The sequence below is a fragment of the Berghia stephanieae genome, chromosome 1 (genome assembly GCF_034508935.2).
Source record: "Berghia stephanieae isolate SIO BIC M18660-M18661 chromosome 1, UCSD_Bste_1.3, whole genome shotgun sequence".
Classification (NCBI taxonomy): domain Eukaryota; kingdom Metazoa; phylum Mollusca; class Gastropoda; order Nudibranchia; family Aeolidiidae; genus Berghia; species Berghia stephanieae.
Window position 1 is genome coordinate 87235365 of NC_088360.1, and position 19444 is coordinate 87254808.

The following is a 19444-nucleotide window of genomic DNA, read 5'->3' on the forward strand; positions in this document are numbered from 1 at the left end:
AGGCCTCTGGATCCATCCCTAAGGCCATTAACTCGCTCAACCCTAAAACTGACTATATCCGTAGTTTAACAGGGTTACTTTTGCCCCATGCCTATTTATTACGTATTTTATGCGACAAATTATAGGCGTAGTATCAAAGCTAATGTTTTTAGTTTTACATGTTAATGGTGGTTGAACAAAAATGTCTATGTATATGCTCATTTTTAATATATCCAATTTTGAAAAGTAGCAAAAAATTCTAGGATTGAGTGAATTAAAACACCCGCTAATCCTGCCTTGATTAGGCATAAATACTAGAATATGCATCAATCAAGCCCGAATCAACAAAGCCCACCTAAATACAATCGAACAAGTACAAAGAAAATCTTCGTGAATGTCACCAACTGGAACTCAAACCAGGAAGAATCATCCCCATACTAGGCTAAAGTAAGTGACTCACATTACAGAATAAGAGATTAACTCCTACCAGCGTTCACACCAGAAACCAACATCGGACACGCCCGAAACCTGAAGTTCTGACAAACCGACCAGTCCCATCAGTCATAACAGGCATGCCTGCCCAAGCCGAAAGACAATTGCCTAATCGGACCTGTTCACCAATTAAAATGTTTAAGATACTACATTAGTTTCTCCTTTCACCTTCATAAACATCCATCTGTCTTCACTCCTTGTCAATAAGATGTGACTCAGACAGCCTCATCCTCCTCATCCTCTTCACCATCACCAACGCTATTATCATCATCCTCATCATCATCTCATCATCATTCCTCACACGTCCCTAATCCTCATCGTCACCAGTTTCCCCCTGGTGCAGCTTTGTAACCAAATATACAAAGACCTCCATGGAAGAATCTGACTAATTCTGCTCCGGCCCACTTAAATAATAAAATGAACTAAATATACCGATATCCGTGTCACGTCATGTGTATATTACACTATGCTGGAAACTAAGACTGCCGCAAATCGTGGGTCGATGCGTCTTTTGCATTTAAACGGGAATCAAGACCCATGTTGTATGTTTATGTATGCATTAAAAAATTATATACAAAATAGTTGCTAAAAATCCCAAACAATTTCAATCGAAACAAGGGAAAATATACTGTAGGTCATTGTATATTAACAACACTGATAAAAACTTAAGTATAAAAGTTAGTGCATCAGCCTCACAACCATAAGTCGTTACCCATAGTCTCCAATCAATAAAGACCTAGAATCTAATATCATCAGAAATTCTTTCCAGAGATGGCAAAACTGTTGAAAACCAGCTCCCCCTTTATCCAGCGCAAATGTCTGATCGAAGGACTCCCTACTAAGTATGAAAATGTTAAACCACCTAGGTTAATGGTCCAAGTAACATAAAATGTTGTCAAATCAACCAATACAGAGTGTTAAGTAATGCCACTCTGAGTGAATACACCACGGCTCTTATTAAAGAGCGCCTGTCTAACGCCATATGTAAGGAGATGTCTATAAAATATCTAGTTTAAAAAGATGTGAACAAAAAATCCAACCAGGTCTATTAAGGATATGTATAATCCAAAATCAAGAGGTAAACCACCCCTACACAACAGATATCCCTGACACCCAGTATGCAAAGTTAGGTAATCCAGCAGAGATATATGACTAAGCGCATACTATCCCTGGCCCCGGGCAAAGCTGAGGAAGCCATTCACAAAAAACCCAAAAGTTATCAGGGTCATCAAGGCACTTTGACCCTAGCAAATAACTGCCCACCTTACAAAGTCTAAAAATCAGGCAAACAGTGATAGTTGACTGAGTGCATACTATCCCTGGTCCGGAACAGAGGCTGACTAACAGTCAAAGCCCCGTCCCATACTACTATCCCTGTTCCGGAACTGAGGCTGACTAACAGTCAAATCCCCGTCCCATACTATCCCTGGTCCGGAACCGAGGCTGACAAACAGTCAAAGCCCCGTCACATACTATCCCTGGTCCGGAACCGAGGCTGACTAGCAGTCAAAGCCCCGTCCCATACTATCCCTGGTCCGGAACCGAGGCTGACAAACAGTCAAAGCCCCGTCCCATACTATCCCTGGTCCGGAACAGAGGCCGACTAACAGTCAAAGCCCCCCCGAATAAAAATCAGACGTAAATAGATCGTTTGATACAAACAATCTGGCTGATGAGGCCTAGACAAAGCACCTGACATCTATGGTCAGAGTAGTCTAAAGTATAACGGCAGAAAACCGTGCCGGTGACAGGTGACTTAGTGCACACTACCCCCGGGCCAGGACAAAAGATTAAGCACCTAGAGTCCCGTAGGTCATTAGAGACGTAATGACAGTAAAAAAGGATGATCAATCCTGGACATATAAGCTATGTCCGGAACCTCACAAGAGGGTTCCCTGGCATTGACAAACTTTACCTATGCCTGCTCCAAACGCAAATACCACGAGCGAAACAGCATAGATCTACCTGAAAAATAAAAATAAAATATAACTATAGTATGACCCAAGCATTTGAGACACAAAACCGTCTCAAATGTCTAAAATATGAATGCCAAAAGAGCTAAAAAACGGCAGAAAACCGTACCATTGATAGATGACTTGCTTAGTCAATACTATCTCCGGTCCAGGGCCAAAGGCTTAGGCAGCCAGAGTCTGGAAATGATGTGGGTCATACATAAAGATTGCTTGATACAAACAATCTGGCTGATGAGGCCTAGACAGAGCCTCAGACATCTAATGTCTGGGTTGTCTAACGTATAACGGCAGAAAACCGTGCCGGTGACAGGTGACTTAGTGCACACTACCCCCGGGCCAGGACAAAAGATTAAGCACCTAGAGTCCCGTAGGTCATTAGAGTCGTAATGACAGTGAAAAAGGATGATCAATCCTGGACATAATATAAGGTATGTTCGGAACCTCACAAGAGGGTTCCTTAGCATTGCTATTTGTACCAATGACTATTCCAAACGCCAAAAACACGAGTGGAAATCTCATAGGTATCCCTATCCAAACCCAACAATCCCTATGCAGTGAGTAAATATCCAACAATTATAATATGTGCTACCTCACATGATGAAAAATTGAAATAAATGTTCTCTCACCTGTATGCTCCAGGCCCAAAGATTAAGCTTATGTAGTTCGTTAGAATAGTAACGACAGTAAGAAAGGATGATCGATCCTGGACATAATATAAGCTATGTCCGGAACCCCACAAAGAGGTTTCATGTCATTGACAAATTATTCCTATGCCTGCCCCTAAACACAAATAGGACGAGCGAAGCACCATAAATCTACATCAAAATAAATAAATAAAAATAACTATTGTATGACCCAAACATTTGAGACACAAAACCGTCTCAAATGTCTAAAATATGAATGCCAAAAGAGCTAAAATACGGCAGAAAACCGTACCGTTGATAGATGACATGCTTTGTCAATACTATCTCCGGTCCAGGGCCAAAGGCTTAGGCAGCCAGAGTCTGGAAATGATGTGGGTCATACATAAAGATTGCTTGATACAAACAATCTGGCTGATGAGGCCTAGACAGAGCCTCGGACATCTAATGTCTGGGTTGTCTAACGTATAACGGCAGAAAACCGTGCCGGTGACAGGTGACTTAGTGCACACTACCCCCGGGCCAGGACAAAAGATTAAGCACCTAGAGTCCCGTAGGTCATTAGAGACGTAATGACAGTGAAAAAGGATAATCAATCCTGGACATATAAGCTATGTCCGGAACCTCACAAGAGGGTTCCCTGGCATTGACAAACTTTACCTATGCCTGCTCCAAACTCAAATAGTATGAGCGAAGCAGCATAGATCTACATCAGAGAGAAAAACTAACTAATGTATGACCCACGCATATGAGATAAAAATCGTCTCAAATGTCTAACATATGAATGTCAAAAGAGCTCAAAAACGGCAGAAAACCGTACCATTGATAGATGACTTGCTTAGTCAATACTATCTCCGGTCCAGGGCCAAAGGCTTAGGCAGCCAGAGTCTGGAAATGATGTGGGTCATACATAAAGATTGCTTGATACAAACAATCTGGCTGATGAGGCCTAGACAGAGCCTCAGACATCTAATGTCTGGGTTGTCTAACGTATAACGGCAGAAAACCGTGCCGGTGACAGGTGACTTAGTGCACACTACCCCCGGGCCAGGACAAAAGATTAAGCACCTAGAGTCCCGTAGGTCATTAGAGTCGTAATGACAGTGAAAAAGGATGATCAATCCTGGACATATAAGCTATGTCCGAAACCTCACAAGAGGGTTCCATAGTCTGGCGTGTTGCACCTATGACTTCTCCAAACGTGAATACACGGGTGAAGACAGCCGAGGTCTAACCATCAAAAAAATATTCCTCGAGAGAAAACAACTTTACACTGAACCCAAGACTAAATTAATCAATCCTCGGTGCTAATATAGTAATCCTATTTCATTCCTGTCCACTCGTACTAAACTGAATCTATTATCATTAGAATATGCCCATATAAAAACAGATAGATATGTGTGTGTAATGGATAAAGCAGATACAGAATGTTTGTATACATATAATACACTAGTCAATTGTTAGTACCACTAACTGTTAGATTCTCTGTCATACTACCATAACAGTGTAAAGCTGAGAAAATTGATGATATACTAAGACCTTCTATCTTCTCACGTAATAAACCATGCTAGCAGCTACAAAAAATCATTCTCCCACACTAGCATAGTAGGTATCGAGAGCAAAAAGCCTATGCTCCTCTCTTAGTAACGAAATACCGTAGTAATAAATTAAGGCTCCTGATTGAAAAAAGGTGCAAAATCATCAGTATAATATATGCCATCGTAAAAGCATCTAATGAAATATTGAACAATTGACACGTGTCTATGCTCCTGATAGAAAAACAAAAACAAACAAAAAACAAAAATGATATATCGTCATTATAATATGCCATCATAACAGCATATAATGAGTATTGAAAAAATGTCAGTGTCTGTATATATAAACCAGTTCCAATAAATCATTGTTGTCATATTAGTCCTATATTAGGCATAGAGAAGACAAAATCTTGAAGTCTTCGTTCCAATCCTTTGTAACAAAAAACTGTGCTAAGATATGCCCCCTGAGTGAATGGAGGTCCACCATCATGGCATAAAGAAGAAACATATATAGTCTTGTGAGGGTGTGAGATGGCTTCGTTGTTAGAAATCATCAACAGACGCATTGCCAAATAGACTAGAAATTCTCCAAAGTAATCCGACCCTAAGGAAATGCGATCATATTATAGACGGTCATATTTACAAATAAGATCTTATATATATATATATATATATATATATATATATATATATATATATATATATATATATATATATATATAGCGCAAATCCACTAAATGTGTTCAGAGCGCTTTACAAAGGGTCACTGTCCAACAGCAACATTTAAAATGTAGAACGCTACTAGATGTCAATGATATTGGTCGATATTACCAAATTTCCCAGACAGCACGTTAATGGTCAAATACACATTTTACACCTGAGTAGGTGAGAGAAAGCAACAAGTATATAATATAGTAAATCATTGGGGAATGTGAAAAAAGAGCCTTTCCCGAGCACTCAACTATACCCCTAAGCAAGGCTGGAATCCGACACCTTCCGATGCGACCGCGAGTGTCATATCACAAGGCCACATAGCATAGCCGCACATTATAAACATTTTGTCAATATTTTTTAATCCGCGGATAATTGGTTATGAGTAGATAATCGTTACAGGTCTAGCTCACATAGCCTCCATCATAGTTTCTCACATGTCGGTAAAGAGAATAATAACTGGATAACAAGGCCCATAACTCATCCATTCTATGTTCCTCAGCATAATCATAAAGAGCCGATAGTAACCGAATTACCCCCTTCCAAAACGAACTTAACTCTTTAAGATTCAACCCGACAAAAACCGACAACGGCATAATATTCATGGGCGGGGTAGTCAAGACTGGCCTCAGTAAGTAAAATCCAATCGTTGTGAAGGAAATGACAGGCCCTGTCACTGCCGCAGGGTGTTTTCAGCTTTGATTTTTATAAATTTGCCGACAGAAAAGAAAATACGTTTCAGAAATTGCGATTTAAATCCTATTTTATTTGCGGGTGAAAATCATTGACATTGCACTTTGTTTGGTAAAAATCGGTAAAAAATTACGACTTTGGTGATGAAAAATGACTTTGAAGACAATTATTGTAAACTTTTAAAAATATTATGAATAATTTATAACTCCCTTATTTGTGGGTCGATTTTGTCATTCGAGATATCAATTTTATTGTAATAAAGAGATAGGAACTTCAGAGTTATTTTTTCTGACGCGAAATTATTACTTTGTAATTTTAGCACCAAGAAAAATAGTCGGTAAATAAATTTGTTACACCTCTTTGATAGACCGCCGGGGTCCGTTCGTGTAGAATTGTGAATCAAGCATCTCAAAGTCTTCGACCAATCACAGGCTATCTATCCAGCTGGCCGAAGCAAAGACGCTTCTCCCCGTCGATGTATTACGCTATTGTTATGCAAGGAATATAACACCTTATGGAGTAGGCCTAAAAGCTAAAATCTAAAAGTAAAAAACATAATTCTGAGGAATTTGAAAGTCACATTGCTGAAATCAGCTTGAAAAAAGAAGTACATTGGTCTTTGTTTCATAAAAATCGGTTGAAAACCAACTGTTTTACGAATAAATTTGATTTTAAAATTTGCTCTTGTTTATTTTAGCTTTTTTTAGCAACTTTTTTATTTATCGGCCGATTTTCTTGATTTTTATATCATTCTTTATATCTCAAAGAGACGAGATCAGTGATTTACTTTGTTTGTTTCAAATGTAACTAGAACATAATTTGGCTTTTTTACCTATCGACCATGCCTGGATAATTTATTCAACAACGTGGCGATGTGACGCAACTATTCCATGGCCGTCTTCCACTGCATCGACGATGATTCAATTCATTGTTGACGGCTGTGGACACGTGAGCTGCCAGAACGACCAATCGTTGAAGGGTCAAGATGCTCAGTAGCCAATCGTTCTTCGGTCAAAAAACTTATGAACTCACGAGAACAAAAGTTTGAAATTTGGTGATGGACGGACCTATGAAATCGTTTCTGGGCGGAGTTTAGCCATGAGTGACCGTAGAAAACGAAAAGGCGACTACAGATATCAAAGAGTAGGCTTATATAATCAAAGGATGTCTACATGATTGACATGGCCATATAAGGAACTCATTATCTACTCCCCCAAAAAGAATCTGAACACGAGAGGGTTAAGCCAAAACATGTGAGAACCTCATGCGACGATAGAGCTGCTAGCAAGGCCTTCGTATAGATGTCGCTGGCTGCTAGCCATAGATGTCAGAAGATATGCCCCATTAAAAATATAGATAACGATTAAAAAATCGCCATTCTTCCCCCGAAGCCAACGGCACATAATAACAACGAAAAACCATAATTATTATTGCCTAAGAATTATGGTTCCAAAAATAAATAGCATCAAAGGGTGTAATCTATTATACTGCAGTGCAATTGAAATAAATACACCGAAGTACTCTCAGGTTAGCCATATCGCCTCTTGTATAAACATTACATTATTCAACATCAACCAAGCAACTCCGCGCCATAAATGATCCCGCGCAGTCACAACAATAGCCAAGGCCGCTTTAACTCTAAAATTCAACCCGCCAATAGCGACAACCACCAAATATCCATGGGCGGAGTAGTCAAGACTGTTCTCAATCAGTAAAACCTAATCGTTGTGAAGAAAATGACAGGATTTCCAGTTTCGCAGGATGTTTCCAGCTTTGATTCAAAAAATTAAAACATGTAGATATGGATCCCATATTATCCGCGGGTGAAAATTATTAACTTTGTACTTTGTTTGATAAAAATCGGGAAAAAGGTTCGACTTTGATGATGAAAAGTGACTTAGATAAGGATTATTGTAAACTTTTAAAAGTACCTATTCTTATTATGAATAACTTGTAACTCCCTAATTTGTTGGTCGATTTTGTCATTCGTAGTATCAATTTTATTATAATAGAGAGATAGGAACTTCAGAGTGGAAAAATGGTTGGTAAACAACAATGTTATATTCTTTGATCAACCGACACTGTCCATTCCTGTAGAATTGTGAGTCAAGCATATCAACGTGTTCGACTAATCACATGCTCTTTAACTGGCCGGCCGAAACAAAGACGCTACCTCCCGTCCCGGGATTACGTTATTGTTATGCAAAATATGTAACACCTTCCGCACCACCAGAGGGTAGTTGCAATACCCAACGAGCGATGGAAGCGATGACATCAAAGAGCTACTCCACCACAGCGTTTGGATGGCTTTGCGAGATCTAAAAGCTATAACCGCGAAATGTCATGTTATTCCGACTCTTAGTAATATCGAAACGTCTCATCGTCTCATCTACTCAAAGTAAAGGGAGGGGGTGTCAATCGGATTCAATAGTCTGAAGTCACGTCCGCCCAGCAAAGAAAATTGGCACTGTTTTTATTCTTCATTCTGGCTAGAACTTCACCTGTCATGTGATCCGAATGTATAAAAGTAAAAAACATGATCAGTAGGTTACTATACGTATTCTATACGAGGGAAGTGACGTCACGACTGTTACCCTCCAGACGCGACTTACCGCAACACTGGCCATGGAAGCAAATGCATCTATCTAAATTCTACTTATAGTACTCAATGATGCCCTGGCATCTATCCCATCTATCATATTAAAATTAAGATATAAGCATCAAACGTATAGTAAATTAGGCACGGGTTTCGAAGGTTTCTATTCAGTGAGTAATTTATGATTAATTTTTGAGTAATTTCAACTATAAGGTAAGATACAGTGGGCAGAAAAGGCGTGTATTTTAGTTAATCACACACCATCAATACACAAATGCCACTTTTACTGACTTGACATTGAACACGCCCATATAGAATAGAAGGAGCCCCTAATTTTCACGTCTCCAACGTAGGTTACCGATAGTTTACATAGTTGAGCCTTGCGACTGTCCCCCAGGGGCGTGGCTATATTCCTCTACACTTACTGAGTGTCTATCCACAGACTACCGTCCTGTGTTATCTATGTGTCTATGTGGGAGGGGGGGGTGCTAAGTACCAGATACCACTAAGGATGCACGTTGCTAATGAATATTAATTATATGGATAATTCTTCTTCAAACCCGTGACATCTGACCATGGCGTACTAAAAGAGTCATAGTAGGGCTATGCATCTGACTGATTAGATCAAGCCTCATAACATTCGCTGTGTTTGGCCGTCTATATCCCTCGAATCAGACCGCTCCAAAACTAAACCACACCCTTAGTCCCCGATATGGCCACACCCCTCATATTATGATTATGCCCATAGTTTGATGTGACAAATTATTGAAACAAGACTAATGTGAACCTCTGATGTTCTGTCCTGACGTAACTTATGTCATTTCCCGTGGATTCAGGAACATCCCTACCAGAAAAAGACGTGTGGAAATCACGTCTAAGACGTAATCAGTTCCTTTGAACCCCCTAAAACAGGGGACTGAGGAACACTGATGATGCCGGGTTGTGCAATAATGTCCAACCGCGCCCTCATCGTATTGGTCCCCAAGTATGCTAAAATCTATTATCTAGCAGCCAAGTTCCTACAACTAAACAATCCATGAGCAAAAACACCTAAAACATATAAATAACTAAATAGAACTCATCAAAATCATAACAACAATATCATATAGCAGCTACTGAATAGCTATCAATTATATATATAAAAACGTAATAAAGATAAGAAACGGCGATGCTTGTATAATCATGGAAAAGGCAGGGTGTTAAATGAGGCAACTTACTCTCAATCTCCAGACACAGTGATTATACAAAATTAAATCAATGTAACGAATTATTTAAAACACGATACACAATAATCCACTGAAATACACTCAAGAATTAAACACATCATTAACTTAATAAAAAATTACAAAAAGAAGTAAAGATTCCTACAATAGCTGGGTAGTATTAGTATTATAATTCTCGTCACCAATACGAGAGAGAGACCAAAAATGCGTGTGATCAGTTAGACGGAAAGATTCCAAGTGATCGGTAAATGGATGGTTCATCACTCATATGAATTCACAATTCGACCAATTGTGTTGTAGGATGAAAAAGTCGCGTCGTCATTTCCTCTTAACAACTCTCACAGCATCCAAAAAGTGATGAGCATCTGCCTTTTTCGTGTCATGACAACGTTGAATGGTAAAAGTAAAATATTTCCATTGGATACACTTAATTGAATAAGAAATGCAAGATTCAATTGATATTGTTGATGACTAAGAGTCTAGTCATTTAGATTTAATGTTACTATCATAGGAATGTAAACTGACTTATGTCGCAGTCAGATCAACTCGGTGTAATAATGATGGTACAAAAGAGAGAAAAAAATGATAATAATAATAATAATAATAATAATAATAATAATAATAATAATAATAATAATAATAATAATGAATAGCTTTACTATGGTGCATAACCATGACGATGTCATGCTCTATGCGCTTTACGTTGGCACCATTACATTAAATCATACATTAGTAACTATTATCTGATAACACACCTACTATCGATTGTCACACATACAAATATAACCGAAGTAGACGTCTAGTACAATACAATAAAAGGCACTTTGCAAGATATTTCTCATAAAATAAATTATGTGTCAATCTAAATTTTTTTAATGGTGATGTTTGGTGCATCTCTTACAGTTTTGGGGAGAGAAATGATCTCTCTTCATACGTTTTAGTGGTATCCATTTGTGAACGGAGTGGCCTTGGCGGTTTTTAGGCATTTAAACAATTTCTGAGGTAAGATGAGGCTTCATGGGTTATACATTTAAAACAGATCATGGCAATTTTATTTTTAAAACGTTCTTTTACTAGGAGCCAGTGAAGTTCATACAGTAAAGGAAGAGATTGTGCAAGCTTTTTTGTTTTGTTACCAATCTTGCATCACTTTTTTCATTTATCTGGAGTTTTGAAATTGTATCATATGTTATGCCAAACGGTAGAGCATTGCAATAATCTAGTCGAGACAGAATCAGTGTTGTTATGAGTGTTTGAGTAGCATTAAGAGTTAGATAATCACGGATAGATGAAATTCATTTAAGTTGATAGTTCAATGATTTGCAAAGATTAGAAATCTGGCAGGACGTAAACCGATCAATCACGAAAAGTGTTTTAAAACATTGATAGATTTTATGCCATGTCTATTTATATTCAGAACAACAGTGGGTTATGCGACTTGACTCTCTTTGACATTTCCAGAGCGTATAACCTACGTTTAATTTCAATCTTTTTAATATTTTTAATATCCAATCTTTTACTATCGATACACACCTTTCTGTGTTAGTCACAAGTATGGGGATATTTAATAAAATATCTGAATTGTACATTTGGGTACCGTCAGCGTAAAAGTGAAACTGCATCTATGGTCTGTGAAAATTTGCGACAAGGGTTGCGTGTATATAGAAATAAAACAGGACCAAAATTAAAGCCCTGGGGTAACCGCATAAAAGAGGAGTTGCTCTGGAAAAGCATTCATTTATTTTGATAACTTGCTTTCTGTTACTTAGATACAATGTAAACCATGCCAGGGCACTGCCTCAGATACCGAAAGTGATTTCTGCTTACTTGATTTAATGCCTCTTGGCTCCTGGCAAAGTATATGGCCTCAACAGCACTTTTCCATCTTCTTCTGTCCTTGGCACAGACATTTGGCTCACTCCAGGTGAGATTAGACACGCACACGTCTTGGTGAAGGCTTCTCCTCCAAGTCCGTTTTGGACGACCCCGTTTCCTCTTACCCTGCGGGTTCCATTCGATAGCCTGCTTGGTTATATTACAGGACTCCTTCCGCAGAGTATGCCCAATCCATCGCCACTTTCTGCGTCTGACCTGGACATTCATTTCCTCTTGGTTTGTTCTTGTCTAAAAGTTGGCGTTTTGCACTTTGTCAAACCATTTCAATATGAGGATTTGTCGAAGACAGCGATTGACAAAAGTTTGTATCCTGGCTGATGTGGTCAAGGTTGATCGCCAAAATTCTAACCCAAAGAGCAGGACTGCTTTAACATTTGTGTTAAATATTTTAACCTTGGTGTTTGTGGATATGCTGGAAGCTTTCCATGTTGGCCTCAATATAACAAACGCCTGGCGCCCTTTCTTGATTCTAACAATGATGTCTTCATTAGTTCCACCTGACTGATTGAATTAGCTGCCAATGTATAGAAATTCTCCGACATTTTCTATTGCTGTACCAGAGATAGTGATTTGGGATTTTTGTTTATTGGCAGCAGTTTTATCTTCTCTTCACTAGCCTTGAGATCAATTCGCTGAGCTGTTCCTCAAGGGCCGTTACTTTGTTCTGCATGTCCTGTAGGCGGTGTGAGAGGAGGGCTAGGTCATCTGCAAACTCAAGGTCTTCAAGTCTTTTTTCCATTGAATGTCATTGTTGGAATTGCCATATGCTGTCTTTGTTACCCAGTCCAATACCACAAGAAATAAAAGTGGGAATAGCAAATGGCCTTTTTTTAAATTGAGCTTTTATATAGTGCAATATCCACAGCAACATTTAACATGAAGGACGGGACATGACGCCTGTTAGGCGATATTACAATTTTTCGGACAAAGACAACGCTGTTAACGGCCAGGTACTCATTTCACACCTGAGTACGGTGAGAGAATGTGAGTAAAGAGCCTTTTCCAAGGACTCAACTATGCGCCGAGCGCGAGGCTCGAACCCATGACCTTCCGATCCGAAAGCGAATGTCATACCACTAGACCACATAGCCGCACTAACTTCTTGCATCATGTCTCGTTTTTCATGGTGCTATTGGCTTAGGAGCCCTTTTTAAGCGTCTTGAGCACACTCCGTGGATATTGCCCTATATCAATGTTTTGGTGAGTTATTTATTTTAGAATCTGTGTATATTATTGTGTGTAGGAGGGGGGGGGGGGCATGTGCGTTTTGAATTTTAAAGAGATGTACTCACGTAATTGGGACTTACGATAGATCTATGAAAAAGAGATCCATTTGTCGAACTTCCTCTATATAAAAACTAGTAAATATTAAATAATGAATTTATATAGCGCCTTAACATCCACGTTAATCGTGCTTTTCGGCGCTTTACATAATAGTAAAAAAATCACAACAAAACATAATAAGCATAAATACAGAAACAAAATCTAAGCAAAATCTATTTCATAAAAAAAAAATAAGCCTTACGGAACAACTCAGTCTTCAGACATTTCCTGAAAGATGATAAATTTTCATAGGACTATGTCCGAGGACTGAGTGCGTTTCAAAGGCGTGGAGCTATGGATGAAAAGGCTCTTTTTTTTTTTTACCAAAATTGGAATTTGAGGTTGCAACCTTTAAAAGTTGGGACTGAGATGATCTTAAATTTCGAGTGGATTCATATTTTTTTTTAATATTCAGGTGCTAATCCATCTAGACAACTAAAAACAATAACTTAAATTATATCCTAAACTTCACAAGAAGCCAGTGCAATTCCTGGAGAACTGGTGTAAAATGATCTCTTTTGTTTTCGTTAATTTTTTAAGTCTAGCCGCTCTATTTTTATTTATTTTTTATTATTTTTATTATTTTTTTTTTGTAGTTGATGAATTATTCTGCTTTGACAGCCAATGAGAAGGACATTACAATAATCTTATCAGCTATTACTAAAAGAATTAACAAGCATCTTTGTAATATCCTCATCAATATAATGTCTGATTCTTCCAATGTTTCTGATGTGCTAGTTACAATATTGACATATTTTTAAAACATGATCTTCCACGGATAACCCTTGATCTAAATACACTCCAACATTTCCCACACAAGAACTAAGTTTAATAGTGTTTTCATCCACTAGTGCCTCATTTGTAGATATGGTTGAGAGTTGATACCCATTCCAAAAATTATCATTTCTGTCTTGTCATCATTAAATTTAAATGTGTTCAGTTTCATCCAATCATTTATGTTGGCAATATACAATTTTTAATAGCATATACTGATGAAGGCTTTGAATCATAATTGAGTTTTGTATACAACTGAGTGTCGTCATCAGCATAAAAATGAAAATCAATGGGAAAGGTTATAACATATCAGAAAGGGGAGCAGTATACATTGTAAAAAGCAAAATTGTAATTACCCGATCACTGAAGTTGTCCGTGGATCCTTTCATAGTATCGGTATGGATTGCGTGTAAATAAAAAGCCTTAAATAAACAGCCTGCAACTGCCCCTGATTCGTCTATGGTGTCTCATTGATCGGGTTTTGTTGACAAAGGGCAAATGCAAAACGTCCACAACAAATATCTTCGTAAATCAAATTGAAGCTTCCCTTTCCCTTTCATTTGTGTCTTTTATTTCTTCGAGCTTCAGGCAGACACATAAATGCATTGTATTTTTCATATATATATTATAGTGAGTTCATTTCAGCCAATATTCTGATATCAGCACAGTCCTCATCACGCAGCTGGTTGCTTCATCCGTTTACTCGACGTTTGGGCCCCGACGATAGCTTACCTTTTAGTAAAACGTAAAACTGAAGAAGAAAAAAGTGTATACTACGCCTAGATACACACTATTAACTATTAAAAGTGCCCATATTGTTTGGAATAGTGCTGATATTTTAAAAAACGAAAGATTTATTGCACGCCGCGGAAGCGATTTCGATCCAATCAAAATACGACTTGTCAACAGAAGTTGGCCGACAAGCAAGAAAACTAAACGAAAACTGTTAGATGACAATGACAACAGTGCAGCAGTGGCATTGCAATAATGAAATTATCTCTTCAACGGTAAATTAGTCAATCTCTACTGTTGTAAACGTCAGTCTAATGTAAACATCTATATGAGTCAAAAGAGTTGAAGTGTAGGTAGGCATCTATCCAGACCTCAAATTCAATTCTCAGGAGGAGAATTTATAATCGTATGGATTCCTCTTATTCTTAATAATTCATTTTTCTTCTATTTTGACTTTGACATGATTGAATTTATGATTGTCGTGAATAGATTTTTAACACCTTGTTAATGAAGATGTAAAATACAAAAACAATTGTTTAAAATCTCTACTGAAGTGTCGCCATCCTAGTGGCGTTTAGAGAAATCTCTTACTCAGACTCTAGTCTTAACTGTCTGTCTAACCCCGAACATGTCGTCGATGGGCATCTCCTTACTTATACTTATGCCTTATTATAATTATAACTGACTCCATATTGATATTGTTTCAAATCTATTCTATGACTGTGAGAATGCTTTTTAATGCTCTAGTTCAGTCTCATCTGGAATTTAGCAACTCAGTATGGTCACCCAAATATGAAAAGGACAAGAAGCTGTTACTGTTTGTTAGAAGGTGTGCTCTGCAGAGCAACTAAGATAATACCAGGCATAAATAATAAAGGCTATAAAGAATAACTGAAAATGTTTGGAATTCCCATTATAGCATAGAGACATATCAGAGGCAGCATGATGGAAACATAAATTTACGGGCTGTCAGATTCCCAGACACGTCTGGGGATAATGAAAATTCGTTATCCCCAGACATCTGTTAAACATTCGTTATTCCAAGACACATATTTGAAACTCCGCTCTTTTAAACAATTATCCACATTCCAAAATATGGAATGTTTTCAAATGCACATAGAAATAAGGAAAGTTAATAAAATATCTATAAAAACATAAAATTAACCATTAAATCAGTTGTTACTACATATACACAATATGGTCGACTTCGAAGTGGGTGTCATGGCCAAATTGTTTAGTCGTCTGCCCTGGAAGTTTTACCAGAATCGACGTTGTGGGTTCAAATCCTGGTTCCGCCCCTTTTTTTTTTTTTTTTTTAAATTCCGTCTTCTTTTTACAGAACGCAAGGGATAAATGTCCCATCCATCCTCCCCCCACCCCTTTTTTTTAAAAAACTCTCTCTCTCTCTCTCTCTCTCTCTCTCTCTCTCTCTCTCTCTCTCTCTCTCTCTCTCTCTCTCTCTCTCTCTTGGTTCCTTTCTAGTTTCTAGCAAATTGTCATATTCGTCCCCACTCCGATCTCAAAAAGTGTCTAAAAAGAATAAATAATTAAAAAGCAAACAAACAGAGAATTATCAAATGGTCAGATAGAGGAGAAAAAAACAAAACAATAATTTATTTTTTTTAATAAAAGCAATTTTAAGAAATTCATGCTCAGAAACGGAACAAAAGGCCAAACAAAAAGGAGAAAAGAATAGACTTCTACTTGTACAAAGAAGACGGAATTTTTTTTTTTTTTTTTTTTTAAAGGTGGCGGAATCAGGATTTGAACCCACAACGTCAATTCTGGTAAAATTTCCAGGGCAGACGACTGAACCATTCGGCCATGACACCCACTTTGAAGTCAACGTATATTGTGTATATGTAGTAACAACTGATTTAATGTTGGTTAATTTTATGTTTTCATAGATATTTTATTAACTTTCCTTATTTCTATGTGGATTTGGAAACATTCCATATTCTGGAATGTGTATAATTGTTTAAAAGAGCGGCGTTACAAGGTGTCTGGGGATAATCACAGCGAAATTTACGCATGCCCTGGATGTCCAGAAGGGATTATTTGTGTTTGCTGACAGTAACACCAGAGGCCATAATTATAAATTGAACAAAGCCAATGCAACACATCACTCAGGCAGCATTTCTTTAGCCAGTGTGTAATTGATCGATGGAACAACCTTCCAATCTCAGTCACGGAAGCTCCAAATCTCAATGCCTTCAAAAGGCAATTTGACAGCCTCTGTTTCAACCATAGATTCAGCTCATGTGAGTCCCCCATCAAATTGAGATGACTGCAAAGAATTATCCATATATCCAAGATCAGCAAAGGCACTGAAAGCCTGCATCGCTGGACACACTATACTATATACTATTTCTGTTTAAAGGAAAAAGTAAGAAAAGTGATGTTATATATGCTCATTTCAAATATTTCATTCAAATATAATCCTGACCAGTTTCTTGTTTGTTTATTTCCTTGATGCCTAACTGTTCTATTTCCTTAAATTTCAGGTACTGATATGCCCCAAAACATATCAATGAGAACAAGTTCCAAAATGAATTTTTGGATCTCAAGACCGTTTGTTTCATCTTTCCACAAGCAAGCTTCTCCTTGCATAGCATTTATCATTCTAATCTTCTTGTTGTCCAGTTCAACTGTATTTTCCCAACATTCGGGTAAGTTAGCATGAACAGCCTATATACATGAATCTGATCACTCATAAATGGGTAAGTTAAGAAGGTATCCTTAATAACCAAGGTAAAAATCTAGTACTTTAAAGCAGTTAGGCTCATGGACACTCCCAGTTTCAATATTATTAATCGACAGTTACACTTACTGTCTTTAGGATAGGATACCAGTCTATCTGAAAGTGCTCTTACTCTGAGTCAAATCCAACAGACGCAGCTACATAATCATTGCTGGGGGCCAGGAAAGAAAAAAAAAACAAACCTAGTCTGAACTTGGCTTAAGTTCTGGTCCCTTCACATGCAATTGATCTGCTCTCCTATTTGATGTATTGCAATTCCTATCCAAGATACAAAATTTCACAATAATTTCTCTCTATGATTGCAAACAGTTGTAATTTTGGCTAGATATAAACATAATCTCAGCAAATAGATATAGATCAATATCATAGTTCCCATAAACTGTATATCCTTTGTCGTCAGGTCGATAGATAATTAATGCTGAAAACAAAATGAGTGTAGTGGCGATCCTTTCCTAGCAGTTTGAATTACATATTAGATGCAATCTTGATTGTCAGCCAATGGATATTTGACTTGTTGTTTTCTAGCATATTAGTTTTAAAAGGACAGATTGAGTGTAGAATTAATTTCTAAACCTATGTTTACAATTATGACGTCTTTGTTCAATGTCCATGTTTCAAGGATGTCCTTAAATATGAACTAGTCACCTCACTTCATTGAGCTGAACCTTGTCTTGAAGGAATTGCTTGGTACTTGTTTTGTTTTGTTTTTGTTTTTTGTTGTTTTTTTTATAGCTTTGGAAAATAATTTTTGTCTAGCATTGTACTTAGATGTGCCCATTCAGTGCAGAATATGCCCACCATGCACTTTTTACCCAAAAAAAGTTGTATGTCCACATCTCCCCTGCATTTCTGTGTTTGAATTCATAATTTTGTTTGATATATGCACTCAACACTCAAGCTTTTTTAGTTATGACCTCTTCACATTCATCAAATCTCTTTTTACTCATTTCATTCAGAGTCTCCCCCACAGAAAGTTAATGGAGATCAAGATTCATCAGCCAATCAGCCATTGAAAAATAAATTTGGAGAAGATGCTTCAAGTGGCCATCAAACACAACACTCAACATTACAGTCTGAACAGAATACTGAATCATCTAAACAGATTATAGATGAGCACAAACAACAGCAATATGAAAAACCTTATGTGCAAGACCCAAATGTACACCAAAGCAGTGGATCTGCCTCACAGCAGCAGGAACAGCAGCATCAACAGGATTCAATTTATCATGAAAACAGACAAGGTTTTGAAAGCAATCAACAAGAACAGAAAGAGAAACTGTCAATAGCGGAAACAATCCAGGAAGACGTAGATGAAGATGAATCTTTTCAAGAAGGAAATAGTTTTTATAAAGATACAGTACATGAGCAGATACAAAGACAAGATTTCACCGAGAAACAAAATATTCAACAAAACACAGATAAAGTCAATCAAGAATCCAAGGAGCAAATATCTCCGGAAGACAAACAAATTAGTGATGAAGATGCAGCCTTGCGAAGGTATGAAGAATACCTGAAAGATCTAGAAAAAAAAGAGATAGCAAATCAACAGGGCATCATTCAGGAGGATTTTGAACATGAACAGAGTCAAGATGATCAACATTATATAAAGCAGTATACACAGCAAACTAAGATGTATGTGGATGAAAAAAAGGAAGAGAAGAAACAGATGACACCTGAAGAGATTGAAGGTAAGCAGTTTGTTTTGTTCGTGTTGTAAGCACTAGTTTTATTGTTTTTGTTTTGTCATCATTTTTTTAAAAATTGATCTTTTTTTTCTGTGTTACTTAAAACAATTTCTGTAGGTCATTAGAAATAAAATTCTTTTAATTTTTTTTTTTTGGGATTGAATAGACATGATCTGCTTTTACCATAAAGAGGAGCTAGTTATTTTCAGCTTAACAGAGGTGTATGTATGTTCCCATAAAAGAACATGAAAAGTCCCACTAAAGTGGAGTCCACCCATTATTTACCTTGTGCTGTCATATATCATGACATGAGCTTGTGAATCAGTCCTTTTCAGTTGTAAATGTCATGTATAGTGCAACCTCTGGATAACGACAACCCCTGGATAGCAACATTGGTCTCTGGTCCCAATTTTTTGCTTTATGTTAGTAA

General features: G+C 37.5%; 1 protein-coding gene across 3 annotated transcripts in view; it reads left to right on the forward strand.

Moving 5' to 3' along the window:
- The first annotated feature begins 14734 nt into the window (after positions 1–14734).
- The window catches only part of LOC144960371 (protein sel-1 homolog 1-like), a 28421-nt gene continuing 23711 nt past the window's right edge, over positions 14735–19444 (forward strand). Inside the window, exons 1-3 of one of the 3 annotated variants that reach the window (XM_078893457.1) lie at positions 14735–14843; positions 17073–17237; positions 18286–19017. In XM_078893457.1, coding sequence (XP_078749583.1) covers positions 17081–17237; positions 18286–19017 — 889 coding nt within the window. In that variant the 5' untranslated portion in view covers positions 14735–14843; positions 17073–17080. Of the gene's footprint in view, positions 14975–17072; positions 17238–18285; positions 19018–19444 lie in introns of all 3 variants that reach the window. The other 2 variants (XM_078893466.1, XM_078893463.1) reach the window with 2 other exon arrangements.